The sequence below is a fragment of the Pieris rapae genome, chromosome Z (genome assembly GCF_905147795.1).
Source record: "Pieris rapae chromosome Z, ilPieRapa1.1, whole genome shotgun sequence".
NCBI classification, from domain to species: domain Eukaryota; kingdom Metazoa; phylum Arthropoda; class Insecta; order Lepidoptera; family Pieridae; genus Pieris; species Pieris rapae.
In genome coordinates this window covers 1960776-1978028 of record NC_059534.1, presented here as the reverse complement: position 1 = coordinate 1978028, position 17253 = coordinate 1960776, and the positions used below count along the sequence as shown (strand labels likewise).

General features: G+C 36.7%; 2 protein-coding genes across 3 annotated transcripts; one reads left to right on the top strand and one right to left on the bottom strand.

Moving 5' to 3' along the window:
• Positions 1–119: 119 nt before the first annotated feature.
• LOC111003389 (amino acid transporter AVT1D) lies at positions 120–10170 on the bottom strand. Its single transcript, XM_022273852.2, has 9 exons — positions 10018–10170; positions 9755–9839; positions 8609–8756; positions 3747–3915; positions 3395–3583; positions 2566–2804; positions 2190–2399; positions 1202–1397; positions 120–820 (listed from the first exon to the last, which is right to left on the bottom strand). The coding sequence occupies exons 2-9, from the start codon at positions 9830–9832 to the stop codon at positions 685–687; spliced, it is 1365 nt and encodes a 454-aa protein (XP_022129544.1). The 5' UTR covers positions 9833–9839; positions 10018–10170; the 3' UTR covers positions 120–684.
• Positions 10171–11797: 1627 nt separating this feature from the next.
• Positions 11798–15109, top strand: LOC111003364 (GATOR complex protein NPRL2). 2 transcript variants are annotated; one of them, XM_022273819.2, is made up of 8 exons: positions 11798–12168; positions 12281–12375; positions 12690–12846; positions 13128–13239; positions 13291–13490; positions 13988–14098; positions 14165–14293; positions 14710–15109. In XM_022273819.2, the coding sequence occupies exons 1-8, from the start codon at positions 12052–12054 to the stop codon at positions 15037–15039; spliced, it is 1251 nt and encodes a 416-aa protein (XP_022129511.2). In that variant the 5' UTR covers positions 11798–12051; the 3' UTR covers positions 15040–15109. The 2 variants fall into 2 exon arrangements, with proteins under 2 accessions (XP_022129511.2, XP_022129512.2); XM_022273820.2 differs by having other exon boundaries at positions 11799–12168; positions 13309–13490.
• Positions 15110–17253: the final 2144 nt, after the last annotated feature.

Genomic DNA, 17253 nt, shown 5'->3' with positions numbered 1-17253 from the left:
CTTTTGGTTTTTCTGTGAAGCATAGTCTTGTGTGTGTGAGACGCGAGTGGTTTTACACACACTCCCTATTTCCTAACACATATATGGAAGTAGGCTTTTTACGGCAATAAAACACAACCACCAGACCAAAATATTTAATTACTATCTGTTTTATTCAAAAACAAGTAGAAATTGTTGCACAAATAAAAATAATATCTGCACTGTAAGGCATACACACTTAAACACGATATATTTATTGACAGTTTGATTATAATAATGCCCTTACGAAAATTACATAAGCTAACATTAAACTAATATTTAACAGAAGCTTATTATTAAAAATCTTATATTATTTTAAATCATTACATTCTTAATTACATTTCATAGTACGAGATGGAGGCTCGCTTCAATACAGCAGAAAATCAATAGAGAGACAAAACTATTAGACGAAACATTAACTGAAAATTTTATAAACGTAAAACCTTGCAACAAAACGAGAGAAACAGAATCTAAATTATACAATTCATAAATTTGATACATTTTAAAAATCTCGTCCAATTTAAAATTTATTGACTGCCGGCAAAGATCACACCCCGCGTCAAAGCATGCCGTTTGAAGATTCCATTTATAATATAAAGTGTCGTGCAATGTAAAGAACCCTTCGATAACTATGCTTAATTTATTAGGCGAGCCGATAGCACAGATCTACCGCAAGTAGCAGGGAACAGCCTGGGCGGTGCTAAAGATTGCGCTCAGGGCACTGTATGCTGCAAAGGCGCCCCCTACAACTCCCACAACTATAACTTGCCAGCAGAACAGTTTGGTCCAGTTCGATGAAGCCCTAGAAAGTAATAGGATAGCCCTTTTTACAAAAATAACTAAATCAATGATTCTACCACTGGTTTCATGATCATTTCTTATCTAATTAGGTACCGGGTTACAACGAGTAACAGTTGTGGGTCTGTGCCGGCCCGACATATTATTACGGGTTTGGGCAAGGACGTCGACCCAGCTGTGCAAATGCAATGCAATTTTACAATTAAGATTTGATTTCTGGGCCTCAGATTTTTGTATGTTTCATGATCCAGGATCGACCGGGGGTGCGATACCTGAGACCTCAAGGTTGCCCACTCGCTGAGGCCACTTGGCCAATGCAATAAGGGTAGTGTGATTTAGTATGTTTGCCCTGACGTAGGCTGATCGCAGTCGTAAGTATACTCACACAGATGCAGGGGTTCCGGTTGGTTCCTTGGCGAGCAAATTGAGGTAGCAGTAGGAGGGCACTACGAAGGTGATGAGTGCTAGCGTGGTACCGCCGAGTAGCGCCAGGATCGTATAGAAGCGAGGAATACTCTCACCCAGGAACAGGATGCCGGCCATCACTGACAGACGCACCAGAGTGCGGTAACCCACAGACTCTGTAAATGACAAACGCTTTTATTCTGTTCAGTACATTGGAGACGACATTCGTTTTTGACGTGCATAAGTGTACAAAGTGTTAGAATACATGAAATATTTAAAGTGAATGTCAAGACTTTCACTGTGCGATCGGAGGACTTTAGCCGGTGCTATCTTCTTACATAAATTGCTAAATAATCATATAGAGCAGTGACCTCTTACAGGGTATTAAAATTGTAGTCCCATACTCGTTCCCTAGGTCTAAAATCACCAATATTTTCCAAGTTCCTTTTGAACCTAGGAGTTCAGGCACCTCTCGTTCGAATTCTTCGCAACTTTAACGGATTGAACACAGCTTATCCGGAGCTGGATATACTCGGTAGTGGGCTGATCGGTTTTAGAAAAAGCATTGTTGGCTGCCTTTCTCAAACCTAATTCGCTGTTTTTCTGATGATTTTTTTTCTCTACTTTAAGTACCAACATTCTTGGTAATTTTATTTTATTGTGTATTTGTCTTATCTTGTTTATGTTTTTAATTGTATTTTTTTAATTCCTATTTTTAGCAAAACTTATATCTAATATTGTCGTACATATTAGATAGAAGATTTTATAAAATTATCAGTAGATTTTGTAATATTTATGATGTTACTAGACTTAATAAATAAATAATAATAATAAATCTAATAAATGATAATAGAGTTAAGCTTAAAGAAACCTGAGGAGAAATCGGTTGTACGTAATACGTACGTATGTATTTACAACCGATTTCTCTCTTCGACTTCTCTTCACTCTACGTAATGAGTTTATCTGACCTGTAGGCACACGGTAAACGACCTCTTCTACATGTTGGCAAACAGGGTTGATGAGGATGACGAAAGCTGCAAGCAGGTGAATACTCATCAGCACGTTGCCAACTAGCGTCAGTGCAGTGGCCGAGAGAGACGCTGCTATATTGGGCGCTACTGCCTCACCGTATACCGCGTACCCCGATATCGCTATCACCAGGTACAACACCAGTATGGCTGCGGACAAATATCATTAGACTGCGCTGCGCTTCGATGTTAAATATGAGCTAATTATAATTTTGTAAGCGCATTCCTTGTGAGCCTTAAATAAATAATTAAAATACTCATCAATTGGAGAAATACATCAACTAAAATCATAAGGTGGTAAGAAAGAATACATTACCTGAGAAGCTGTACTTGAGACTAGTGTTGAACTTGGAACGATCGTTCATGTCGTTCTGAATGGTGGGGAAGGTGGAGGCGCCTCCAAAAGCAAACATGATGGTTCCAAAAGCGAGGAAGAAGTCCGTGAAGCCGTGGATACCCCATCGGAATACGAAAGGCTTTATATCGTTCATCATCTGGATGAAGTAGAACAGACACGCCAAGACTGTGGTCACAAACGCCACCAGACCCAATTTGCTGCAACAAATTTATATATTAATTAAAACTTCCGCCATGGTACATGATATTGTAAGGATGCATCGATACGCCTTTTTGTCGATACGATGCTGATACTGTTATTGAAATATCGCCGATACCGATACCGATACCAACGCTTATTGAATGAAAATTATATTTAGGTAAAATATATTTATATCAAGTTTAGTTTAAAGTTTTTAATTTAAACACTCACGATCTTCGAAAAGGATATAAGGTTTAGTTATTAAAATTCAGAATTCAGAATCATTAAATTAAAATACTTTAATAATTAATAGTAACTTTTAGTCTTTATAATTCTGTATTTTATTTTATTTGGTATCGAAAAATACTGGCAGTTAAAGCCAATTAAATAGTCCATGTATCGTTTGTAATGCACTAGATTTTTAAAACGCGAAATTTGATAAGTACCGTTGCAATTAAAATATCGCCGATACCGATATATCGGCAAACCCAAAATATCGCCGATATATCGATATCGGTATCGGATGCATCCCCACGATGTTGCATTGCATGAACACTTTACATACTTTGTCTGTGTCCGCTCTGCGTGAAGCTAAAAAAACACTTACGAGAAATCTTTAGGTGTTCCGAACAGCAGGAAAGGCGTCACACCACAGCCAACCACCAGGTACCAGATGCAAATGGTGACGTTGGGCATTAGCGACAGGAAGATCTGCTCGATAAGCTGTGCCGCCAGCAGGAGGTATACCACAGACATGCCGAATTGAGTGACCATCAGGCAAACGAATACCACCACACTGTAAACACGAGAATAGTTCAACAAGTGCTCCGTACGTCTTCTGAAATATTCAGACTAAAGAAAACGTCTCGTTTAGAGACGCTATCACAACTGCCATTAACTGATCCCTCGTGGGAGCTTTTATAAATCGCTTAAAAACGGAAAACTCATGTCATCGGTACCTCCAGATGGGCCCCAAAGCCTCGTTGGCTATGATGGCATACGGGTGTCGGTTTCGGGTTCTGAGTTCGGGATGGCGATTCTCCAACATGGTCCAGCAATCACCAAGCCGCTTCCCGCTAAAGGCAGCTGCCAACGCCATCGCGATTATCAACGGCACACCCACCCATCCTGCAAATACACGTGTTGAGTCCAGATGACGTAAAACAAAAGGGGATGAAAGCCTCATGGCTATGCCGCCTTTCGCATTTGTACATTTAACGGCCGCATAACACAACATAATTAGGTACATTCGCTTAGCAGTGCAATTTTTTATAGAGCAGGGGGCAAACGGGCAGAAGGCTTACCTGATGTTAAGTTATACCGTCGCACTCTCCATGCCAGAGGGCTCGCGAGTGTGTTGCCGGCCTTTTAAGTATTGGTACGCTCTTTTCTTGAAGGAATAATGCCAGAGAATTCATGAGTGCGTTGCCGGCCTTTTAAGAAGTGGTACGCTCTTTTCTTGAAGGAATTAGTTAACTTGTTTGTAAGTGTATTTTTACCAACTTTCGCTCGCCGCTTGAAATCAAAATGTTAATTCCATATATTTATCGAGATTTAAAACCTTGATTACAGAGACTTACTAAACCGGTTTACGTTGCAACATAGTCAGACTCTACGCTATTTTAAATAATCTACATATTAATAAGCGATGAGTGTTGGCGTAGTGCCTTCAACGTGCGACTCTCGCCTGAGGTCGTAGGGTCGATCCCCGGCTGTGCACCAATGGACTTTCTTTCTATGTGCGTATTTAACATACGCTCGTACGAAGGAAAACATCGTGAGGAAACCGACTTGCCTTAGACCTACAAATACTCATCACCTACTTGCTTATTAACAAACGATCATGAAACAGATACAGACATCTGAGGCCTAGAACTAAAAAAATTGTAGCGCCATTTGTTAACCTTTGTATCATATTTAATAAATAAAGCGATTAAGAAATCGTGTGAATTGTACTTAAAAATTAACAATACTCAAGTATCTACGTTATATTTTATAGCGATCAGTCAAAACCTGCCTGGTCTGTCTTATTTTATCACACGATTTCGTCGAGAAATATTTAATAATTATGCTTCTCGTTGACGTGGTTTGGATCAGATGGGAGTAAGACAGCTGAAGCGTGGAGAATGTCGATGTGCATGCGACTCACGATATGTTGATATATGAAATTAACTTTGTCATAGAACATCATATATATAAATAGTAAATGCTATCAGCCTTATTGTATGTACAAAAAAAAATTAAATGATTTTAAAACAAATGACTGTCACCAGTATAATACGCGAAATAGAACTAATTTAAGTGTACGACCAACCAGGCTCCAGAAGATAAACCACTCAATGTGGAAATTGTATTCGTTTTTACAACAAACTCCGAAGCGAAATAAGAGAATTATCACTGAATAAATTCAAAGCCCTCGTTAAAAGTAAATTGATCAATAAAGCTTTTTATAAATGTGACGAATACTTAAATGATAGTATTGTCTTTTATTAACATAACTTTTACACATTTAAAGAAAAACACTTTTTAACGGATTATAGTTATGTATTATTGTATTTAAACTTATAATTATTTAAATTATTAATTTATTTTTACTATAATCCGTTGAAAAGTGTTTTTCTTTAAATACTTAAATGATCCTAATTTTTGGGATTGATTTGCTCCAGTTCAAACAATTTGTATTAAAAACTTGGCGATTGAAAAGAGTGGCGGAAAGTTGCTCACTAGTTCTTCTTGCCCGTTCTACGCCATTGACTTGCGAACACCATAGTAAATTAACAATTAATTAATTAATTTGACGTTCATAAGTGTACTTGTTTACCTATATGAATAAAGATATTATGTTTCTTATCTACAAATGTGTTATTAGATGTGTGTAAGCTTAACTAATTAAAAACATATAAATCCGATCATTGAAAACTGTACGGAATTTGTTTGTTTTAAACTGTAACATTGTGATAAAGGGAGAACGGAAATATTTACCTCATTTTAACTAAAACTCGCCAGACTGGTTCTCTACCTGTCCTCGTCACACGTATGCGGGCTTTGTATTTCTCTGTTCAACATCTCACAGCGTAGGCCCAGAAAAGTTTTTATAGCCGAGATATGTTAATCTATTTTATTAAAAATTATGTTGAAATCAGTCGTGGCTTCGTCGAGTTAATGCGGAAACATTGCGCAATATATTCACGTGTTGCAGCCGACTTATAACGGCCGCTGTAGGCACCTACTTGATACTTTATTGTTGCTAATTGATATGTATAGTAGTTTTATTCTAGGAGTATATTGTTTTCACATAATATACAAACATTACCTGTCCACATCGTATCCTTAACATTCGTACTAACTACTAACTGACATGAGACTGATCTTGATTTAGATTTTCGTATTTCATGTGCACTTTTTAATTATTGTTTTTCAGGGATTCAGTATCATCCCCCCTAGAATCATCTTTATATTTTATTTAACGTTCAAACGCCTCTAATTGTAATAAATGATTAGACTTTGACTTTTATATTACTTTATATAAGATATAAAATAATATAAAGTAAAGATTTAATGTAAAATATAATAAGTAATTAATTAAAATACTACTGAATAATGAGCAAACAACAAAGTCACTCCTACTAAATATGTGGATCTTAATTGATTCAAAACGAGTTTAACCTCTGGGGGATCATTATCTGCATTTAGTTATTTCAATATCAAATGTCAATAGGCAACGCAGACATATTATTTTAGACTAGTATTCAAGTACTATACGTATATCTTTTCAAATTAATTATTTTATTTATGGTCACCACGAAAGAAGTTTTATTCAAACATCTCGATGCACCGGATCCACGTGTAATAATTGCCACATTTAATTAGGTACCGTGTTACAACTGTGGGTCTGTGCCGGCTCGACATATTATTACGGGTTTGAGCACGGTCGTCGACCCAGCTCCCATAACAATGCAAAGCAGCAAGACTCATTAAAAAGAACAAAGTATTATACAATAATTAAGAATGGATTTTTCAGGTCTTGGCCTCAGATGTCTGTATATTTCATGATCATCTGTTAATCTAATAGGCAAGTAGGTGATCAGCCTTCTGTGCCTGACGCACGCCCTCGACTTTGTCTGAGGCGAACCGGTTTCCTCACGATGTTTCCCTTCACCGATCGAGCGAATGTTAAATGCGCACATAGATAGTCCATTGGTGCACTGCCGGGGATTGAACCTACGACCACATGTATGAGAGTCGCACGCTGATGCCAACACTGACAGTTTTTTATTAATGCCAAACATCAAACAAAATATCATATCAAATATGGATAGGGAGTAGAAAATATTCGGAATGCACAAATGCGTGTGGGCATGTTATGATGCATTTAAAAGTATTAGTTAAATGAATATTCACTAACATTCACCGTCTTTCAAACGCTATGTTTCAAACGATTAGCATATTAACATAGGATCCACAATGATTAAGTATTTTTTACTCTCAGATACATGAAAATAGTATTTATGTTTTCAATATAAGAATAGCATGGCATTGAGTGTTCATGGGCAGCGGTATCACTTAACATCAGGTGAGCCTCCTGCCCGTTTGCCCCCTGTCCTATAAAAAATAAAAATAAAATAAGAAATTCAACTTTCTTTCGTCATTGGTGGTGAACACTGATGCTATCGGGTCGGCGACCGCGACATGGGAGGCCGTACCAGTGTATCAAATAATATGGATTTACAAATTTACTATTCCAACAAATTGGAAACCAATAATATTAAAATTATTATTTAATTATTACATACAATATGTATGTAATAATTCAAATAATTTCGGGTGTTATTTAAGTCTTTATTCACCAGACCTTTTAGGAGTTCATTGACCTTACCGAGTACAATTTTCCAAAAAAGTTTGATTATATATATATATGATATTGGGTAAAGTTTATGTAACGTCAAATGATATACATAGGAATGGAAATATGTAACGTGCGAATGGCGGTCGCGTCGGTTGAAACTCGATAAGACCTCGTTAAGTAGATTACTGCCTAAGAAATAACTTAAGCACAAATAGGCTTTCCGTAAAACTATTACTTCCCCTGTATTATTAAATATCAATTCTAACAGGACTTATAATAATAAAGTCCATTTATTTACAACAACCTTAAATAGTATTTTTATCTTATATCTAGAACTATGTTATTGGAACCCCTCCTCTAGTTCAAAATTATCATGTTCTTCAATATATTTTCATCCCACTTTCCTTACTTCCGCTATCCCAAGTATATCTATTTCCTTTTTTTAGTGTTTTATTTCTAAGTATCTTATCTCTGACCCATATGATCTGACATTAAATGCACCAATTTTTAGAGTTGAATTTTTTTTATTTTGCCTAGAGGCTTAGGTCCTATTTGCCCTCTAGGCAATCAGGACTTAATCCTCCTTATTTAAGTAATATAATATAAACACGGAGCCAAACGGAATATTTGGTATTAATTGCGAAGAATCATTACCGCCAGCCTTAAATTAACACGCACACAAATAAATAATCGCTGAGCAAAGAAAACATGAGATAAATGTTTAAAAACATCGTCATCGCTTCAGTTCCAGCTATTCTACAGGTTGTTGTGTTTCGAATTCCAATATGATTCCTTAGAAATGCTGTAGATACGATGGTTCTTCACACCTTTGTAGTCCTAACATATTAGATAATAAAAACTTTATAATATCAAATAATTTGAAAATAGACTGAAATTTTTAACATAGTATATACAAAACCAATATAATAATGTCAGTGGAACAATGGCGCCAGAATAAGTATAAAAGGGACCGACCTGTCTTAACGAGGGCCCGTGGAAGCGCTAACACTCCGCTACCAGCCATCTCGCCTGCAACCAGGATTGCCGTCTGTCGCACGGAGAGCCCTGGGCCGGACCCGCCCGCCTTGCTCGAACCGCCCGCGCCATCACTCGTGTCCACACCCTGTAGATAACCATGGTCATAAAAAATGTAAGGGATATTACCGAATACGACAAGATCAATGTTCCATCTGTTGAAAAGGATTCAATAATTGTTTCATCTTGGTGTAATTAAATTTTCGATGTCAGTAATAAGTGTAACAATCGAGGTTCTGTTACGTTTATCGGATAGAGGCCTCTTTATTTCGTGTCAAATGCCCCTTTGTTTAAAAAAATGTAAAAAAATACTTGTATTTCCACATGACAGTACGGTCATAGCTATTGAATAATGCATAAGGATTTATAATAAACAGATAATATTGAAACATCGCTATTTATTGATGATTTATAAGCTTAATATAACATTGAAGAACCAGTTATACGTCTAGAAATACACGAATTAGACGAAGTATGCTCCTACGCAAGATTATGTCGTCTCATCGACACGACCGTGACATATCTGCTGTGCACAAACGGCACTGTAATTCCACCACGTTAAAAGACTACCGACGATATCGAAGGTATTGGCAGGTGTAACTGTAGTAGATTGTTGACCGCAACCGGCGACATGTAAGCGATGCAGATTACAAAAAGTCTCAACTTTCATGTACACTGGACACGCAACTAAAGTCTGTCACGCCTGACTGGCGTGCACCCGTAGTCGCGACTCTCATCTACGATGAACAATTAACAATAATAGCCATTCAATATACTCGTAATGTTAGGACTATGTCTGAGGCTATTAAGGCTGGTGCGAAACCCTGATCAATGTTATAATTTTCTGACAATTATTGTTTAATTTAGTCGTATGCTTTAAAAACATCGCGTCGTGTGATAGATTAGCATGGCAACGAAAGTACCTATGCTGTCACACAAGTAGCCACAGTATTATATGTACTGGTGTAGCGTTCCTCTTAATGCTTTATTTCATTTACGTTTCCTAATTGTGATTTAATTGGTGAATTAATCACGGACATTAAATACTTTTAAAATATGTAGTACTTTGAAAAAAAACCAACTTACCGTTCTAGAAACTAGCGGAGTGGTTTCAGTCGGATTCTGGCCGGCAGCTTCGACTTCTAGCGCACTTTTCTTCGACATTGTTGATCTGAACGAGATAATGTAAAAATATATTGTTTTATACAACAAAAATCCCTTGAAACTCTGAATGAGGGTAAAAAAACATGAAAAATTTTATAGACGTCGTTTATAGCGTGTTTCGATGACTTTGGGACTATTGATAAGGACAATTTCCTGTGGCATCAATAAGCTCAATTGGTTCTTACCGTTTTAAGACGGGCTACGATGTTCAACTGTATGTACTCCAAACGGACGCTCCGTCACAACCTCACGACTCAGCACGCAACGTCACACTGGCATGAGGCATTAAGAAAGCATTAAACAGCCCCACTCGCGAACGAATTACTTTTAATTACTAAGGTCTTGTTTATGTTTCATTAAATCTGTAGGCTATGTAAATATATAAATATGGATAAATGAAATTAAAAGTAAAAAATGTAGTCAAGCTTCTAGTGTAAAAAATAGTGAATTGTTTGAATGCTACTGAAGTCGATAATTGTAAACTTTAAACTCATAAACAAAAGGGGAACTGTTGTTAACAGCAATTCTAAAATTAAAATAATCCAGTTTCGTGGTATGGCATTATGATAACTTTTATTTTAATAGAGAATTAATTTTTGGCGGTAAAACATGTCGGTGTGATTATAGCGAATGTACCTACACATGAAAACTAAATATCAGTTAAAAGCAGGAATTTCATGCACGATCCTGAGATCGAACCCTGAGGTGAAATTCGCTGGCTTAAACCACTAGATCATTGCTACATGTTATTTTTTATGGATCGTTGTATAAAATGTTGTTCTTAATACTGTACATTGTAAAAGAATTCTGTGGTATGGCATCTAATGCATCTGTGGTACGAATAAATACGAAACGAAACAAGAAGTAAAACTTCTACCTACTTTAAAAAACGAAGAAAGCTGTCCAAAAGATAAAAGTTTGTCTCTTACGTTATATATAACCTTTGCGCATGGGGGAACGAGACACGTAGTGCTGAATGCACTTGTACTTACTCACACATGATGTGCAATGATAATGCACAGTACTTGATAGTCGTTAGTTAATTTGGATGATGGTTGTATTTAAGTAGTAATTTAGAAAAAAATATCAAAATATTTAAGATATTTTTGTATTAGCGCTCGAGAATTTCTGATTTTTTTTTATTAAAGTGTACTGCACGCATTGTTAACGTATTAACGTTATACAAAATTTTAAAAATCAAATCAATAAATGTGAAAAATAAAAATCAATGTATAAAAAATATCTGTATCGGTTCAATATTTTATTTATCATACAACTATGCAAAAGGACAACTCTAGCCTGGAAGTACTGCCAACCACATATACTTATTACTTGAGCATATTTGGTTACTAATTAAATATAGGTAGGTACCTACTATTATGTTTTTTAGACATACTGTGGCAATATATGTATATAAACCGTCGTTTGTAACATCGTTTGCTATTATTCTTGTTCTAAGAACGAAACAAATTTAATTGTATTTTATTATTTGAAGCAATACTATCTTCGAAAAAATTTTAATGTATCAGAAAATGTAAAGGTGAAGCTACCAGTTGAACGTATATTTTATCTTACGCCCTCTTGAGGTCAGCCCCTAAATCATATCCTAATGCCTAAAGTTCAAAGTTGACGACGCTGAAAACAAATTCATTAATAAATTCATTTATTATGATTTTATGCCCTGACAAGAATGAATTCATTTGAATTAGAATAAATGAGCTTCAAGATAAGAAGAACAACTTTCAGGGATTACATGTAAACTTATACATATATTGCGAATTAAAAGTGAGAATATAGAAAACATGGAAATAATAAAAAATTTTTTTTTAAATCTGATTGTTTGATAATTAAAATTATTGGTTTTAGTAATTAATTGCAGTTTTTAATGAATACAGAATACAAATAATTATCTATATTTATCATATACATTAATGGCAACATTCACTTTTTTTTAATTTTGTTAAATCCTAAAATCTTCAATATAATATGTGATTAAAAGTTAAAACAGTTGAGAGGCTTTTCTCAAATCAGACTATAAATGAGACAAAAGTTAATGAGTTTAACGTTTTGCAATTTCACATTTACTCGTAACCCTTAGTTTGACTATCAATAAAAGTTAAATGGGTAGAACATTGTAAACGGTCTAAAAGTGATTTCTTTTATACTTGCCTGTAGTGTCTATAACTTGCACTTAAAAACCTGTAATTCTAAAACTCTAAATGTCCTCGAAATCGATTGAAACCCGTTGCTATGAGGGCTGCGGCCGCATTGGCCCAATACGGTGCATATTTTTGAGTGAATTTCATCCTGTGGCTGGTCCAAAAATTGTTTGCCAGGTATTTTTTGATTCATTTAAAGGTGTTTGAATTTAGAAATACTTAGTCTAAGATCAAAGCATAGAGCATTACATGTTCCTTATAAGATATTGTGTATCACGCTTTGTTTTAGTTCCCAGAAGACAATGTATCAAAAGATGTATTTCATTCCATCAGTGCATATATTATTCCAAAACCTCAATTTATATTAAAGTGCACTATGACAATGTAAGTAATAATAAGTATACAAACAACTCACTTTTAACATTGACTAATACTAAACTCTGAAGGGTTATGTTCAACCTTGTTGTCTATACAAAGTAGTGTTTATTTATATATAATAACAGCTTTACGATATAAGATATTACAAAACGTAGTTTAAACTCTCTGATCTACATCCTAACTTATCAAGTTACCAGTGTAATTTATGCATACTGCTTTTTATTACAGAATAACCCACTCTTCCTAGGTTCAATAGAAAAAACTTAGTATGAGGATAATGCTCCAAAGCTGTTAATAATAACCAGTTATTTGATTTCCAGAAACTCTCTTGGGCACAAGATCATCGGTTATCCAATCAGAATAGAAAACACTAGGTATGAGCGCAATATGTACATCTTCAATCTGTGCTTTGTCTGCGACAGCTGGTCTAAAACGGTTCAGTATGAACCGGTTGTTAAGAAACTTGGTGAATACCTGGTAATGTTAATATTATATTTTGATATTTATATTGTAGTTTGAGAGTTTGTTTGTTTGGTTGAATGTGTTAACTAAAAATCACGCTGCTAGCTAATGAGCTCTGGTAAAACTGCAAAGCACAGTTCGCTTGTTATTTATGTGTGTATTGATTGATATGTAATTAATAATTAATATATAAATATGTAGAAGAATTTTGACAGATCATTTAATTTGCAACATTCCATTGTCACTGAGTGAGGTTTAATATAATTCCTGTATACATAAATGTGTAATAATTATAGGTTTTGATGGAGGAAGATACTGGATTTGTGTCAAAGGGGTCAAGCAGACTTCCCACCCTGCTCGCTCACCTGTTCCACGACCTCAATACATATCACAGGGCAACCCTCGCGGGTGAGTTACGTCTTCGCAATCGCTAGTCGGGTTTTTCTGAAGTCTCTAAAGGGCCCGCCTCTGCGGCAGAGGGTGACATTGCAGTGCGGTTGCTGGTGGGTCGGCAGCGCGCTTCTCCCCCACCGGTGCATGACCACGACGTGCCCGTACCCGTGTTCCGATCTGCACTCCCTTCGCCGCCATCAACGCCCACTTCCAGCGATGAGCCGCACCTGGAGCCGGACGCCGACTGGGACCTCACCACGTCCCAGGTGCGTTTCGCCTTCGTTTCTTAAGGCTAACAAGACTAATGGTCTAAGATCCGACTGCAGGATTAGTGCGTTAATTGGTTAATTGTTATAAACTAAATTCTTGTGTATGTTTATAATTAGGAGAATGTATATCTACCAGGTTGCCTATCAAAATTTGGCGGCTAGTATTTTTAGTAAAATTATTTTGAATTGATTTTTTGGGAAAACATTTCGTTCACTTGTTATTTAAAAATAGAGTGTTTTTATGTTAAAATCCGTCAAGAAAAACGTCGCACAGGCGGCATTCGCTGTCCTCGTCTGACAAATGATGTTATGCGTTTACTCTCACTCTACCAGCAGCAGGTAACCCATATTTGCGGCCAGATTTAACAAGGCACCCATATACGATAAACAGAAGAATATACAAGCATTTGGTTTTTAGCAATTAACCGATGAGCGGACTAATCCTGAAGCCGGATCTCGTACTATAAGTTATTCTTATGGTAAAATTGTTTCAGCTGTTGCCTCACATCGACGGCTACAATCACGTGTCGAAGATCGCGGCCGACGCCGACGTCGAGAAGACGTTGGTCAAGTCCTGCATACGGAACCTCCTCTACTATGGCGTAGTGAGTGAATAAGGTGCCGTCGTATAAACGCATCCCGAGGCGATTTCTTCATTCGTCCTTTCGCAGGTGAGGTTGGTGCCGGTGCTCAAGTTCAGCAACACGTACCGGGCGACGCCTGCCCTTTCGCGCTTCTTCCGGGACTCCGAGCTGCAGGCCGCATGTTTGGCCTACGCCGCCCCTACCGCGCGCCGACAGGTGAGGGCATTTTATTAATCTTTTTTATTTTTAGCCTGGTCAATTTATATTTGAAGGTACATATAGTTCCAACAAGCTGTAAATCAGTATTAAAGTATAGTATATATTAGTAAATTAAATCAGTAAAACTGTTTAAAACATAATGATAAATAATATTTATAAGTTCCCCATCTTTTCTGAGTATAGATATTTTTTTATTCAATGTCAAAGGTAAAAAAATTAGGTAAAAAGTTTTTCGCGATTTCCAGTACCTAATACATTATTTTTACCTTTGACATTGAATAAAAAAAAATTTCAGCTTGTTGGGGCCTGAACCTTCACTCTCTTTTTTTGATCTAAATTGACTGAACTATAAGATGCCATTTGCATAAATATCTCAATATAATCTGTGACGTTGTGTCGTTTTGCTGTCGCAGACGGCTCTACGGGACGTCGGGCGAATGCTGTGTTCGCTGCAGCAGGGCAGCCCTCTGCGCAGTGTTTGTGAGCGCTGGGCGGCCATCGCGCCAGACGTGGACGTTCGACGGCTCGTCGTCTTCGCGCAGCTGCACGGGCTCATACGTTGCATCAAGAGGTATCCGTTGTGGAGGGGCGCGGAGGGAGCGGGGGGTTCGGCTGCCGACCTTCGGCACCTGTTCACGGGCGCGCTCTGCGAGGACGAGATCTGCTGTCGCGCGAGACTCGACCTGCAGTCGCTGCGGAGGATCATAGACGAAGACCCCGACGTGGCAGTCGTGTGGCGGTAGCCCGGAGAGGAGGATCTTCTCCTCCTCTCTCACTTCACCAGTCCTAACCAAATAAATTAAATTAAAAATATCCTTTGTTTTCGTTTCATTTCAATGCTTGCATAGCAATGCTTCGCGTAGTATACGAGATGCTATCATAGACTGTCGTCCCAGAGAGATATCCGTGCAAACTTAATTAAATGAAAAAATATTATTCAATTAATTAATTATATGCATAGCTTAACTATTATTACTATTTGTTGAGTAAATTAACGTGAAACGGGTAGCTGCACTAAATAATTAAATATATGAGAGGGTGGGAACTGAGAAACTACCAACTGTGGCGATGCTGTCGCCATAATTTCTAAACCGTACTTCTCAGACCTGATAACCTCATCAGAGCGACATAACAGAGCGCTAGGGGCAAGTCCGGTGTTCTGGTTGGTGCGGGGTGGGCAAGCCGAGTATGGGTGCCCCGGTGATCGCCTAACGAACGCCTAGACGCAGCCCGAAGCAGATTATTGGTCAAGTTATAAATAAACATTAATAAATTTATTATTATTATTTAATTATATTGTAATATATATTCAGATTATATTTTGGATTAAACATTTACATACGTACGAACATATCTGCGCGGAAGTTTTTCGGTAACTTAATGCAAAGAGTAGTAGAGTAGTAAAAGTAAATAGACAAATCATTGCTGAGGAAATGTCGTAACGTAACTAAGATGGATGTCAGAAGCTGTAATAAATAAGAAACGTTAACCTAATTGTACAGCTTGCCAGCAAGTGGACTGTGAAATATAATATTGAGATGACATGTAAGAACCTAACTACGGATGCCTACAAACGTACACATATATAGTGAATATATAAATAAGGTCTGGATGTTTGCACCAACAGACCTGAGGTAACAGACGAAGACCTACGGATAGGATCAAGAGTTCGAGGAGGTGGAATTATCTCAACCCTATCAGGCTCACCACTATAAGTAAGGGCTAGAAGTAGTCTCGCCACTTTGACAGTAAGCAAGCAATGAATAAAACAGAGCAATATTCAAATCAGATTTATTGTTCAAAGACCATATCTTACATACTATTTACGCCATATATGGTCGCCACCGGCCCACTGTAAGATATCTTATATACCAAAAAATATTACATTAGATACCTACATAATATACTCACGGGCGACACATCAAAAGAATGATTGCTTCTCAATTATTCTAAACTAGTTAATTCCAGATTATTCCTTCTTTTTTCCTATACATGGTGGCCAAAAAGTCGTGGGTCAAAAGCAACTAGGGGTAGAAGAGCTCATCAGCTGCAAAAAATTGTTCGACGGAAGGTCCTTCAGCTCCAGAATTTCGAATTCCATTCCCATTCCATTCCAATCCAGAATTATGAATTTGGTAGTGAAAACCATATTTTAATTCGATCCCAAGGGCCAACCATGCAAAGTTCAAGGCGTTTTTGCATTAAATATCGGATGAATAAATGTTACATACTATAACCAAATGAATAATGTTGAAAATATTTTACGAGCTTAGAAATGAGATAGCAGACTTTATGAAATGAAAGATAAAAGACTGTCGACTGACGAAATCTGAATTGGATATGTAACAGAATTTCTGGTCGATCTTACAGACTATTTGAATGATTTACATTTGAAATTTCAAAAACAATGTTAGTCATCTGTACAACCATGAAGAGTTTCAGATAAAACTATTGAAAAACATGCGAGGTTGCCAGTCTGAAGTACGGCAACATCGCAAACGTATAGGTATTTAAAGAATTATTCAATTATTCAAAAGCAAAAGAGACCCAAACCATGACGACGTAGGAATTAGGATATTGCAATTGGTACGTACATACACTGGTCAATAATATCTTTCATAAAATGGGAATACAAGTATCATAATTATATGTATCTATTACTGTATAGAATTTTAGATCTTGACTTAAAATAATAACTGAAAAACATGGCTTAAAAACAAAACTATATCATACAATACAATATAGAAGAACAATATGGCTTTTATTTATTGTGTAAGTGTTAAAGGTAATAAGAATGTATCCGAAAGAGTTCAAGGACAATTTTATTAACTCAAAACGGGACATTGGTTTGATTAAGGTCATAACAAGTAGTCAATGAAAAAAAACACTAAAGTTATTTATTTAAAAAAAGTTAGTTGGCTTAAAAGTTACGAATCACAAAATATAGCTATCCAAAA

Bases quoted from the DNA above. Each gene is read 5' to 3' on its own strand.
- LOC111003389 (XM_022273852.2), bottom strand. From the start codon at position 9,832: ATGTCGAAGAAAAGTGCGCTAGAAGTCGAAGCTGCCGGCCAGAATCCG. The intron at 8,757-9,754 runs GTAAGTTGGTTT...GGTTATCTACAG, and splicing joins CTCCGCTAGTTTCTAGAACG to GGTGTGGACACGAGTGATGG. The intron at 3,916-8,608 runs GTCGGTCCCTTT...GTGTATTTGCAG, and splicing joins ACGGGCCCTCGTTAAGACAG to GATGGGTGGGTGTGCCGTTG.
- LOC111003364 (XM_022273819.2), top strand. From the start codon at position 12,052: ATGTCCTCGAAATCGATTGAAACCCGTTGCTATGAGGGCTGCGGCCGC. The intron at 13,240-13,290 runs GTGAGTTACGTC...AAGTCTCTAAAG, and splicing joins TCACAGGGCAACCCTCGCGG to GGCCCGCCTCTGCGGCAGAG. The intron at 14,099-14,164 runs GTGAGTGAATAA...GTCCTTTCGCAG, and splicing joins ACCTCCTCTACTATGGCGTA to GTGAGGTTGGTGCCGGTGCT.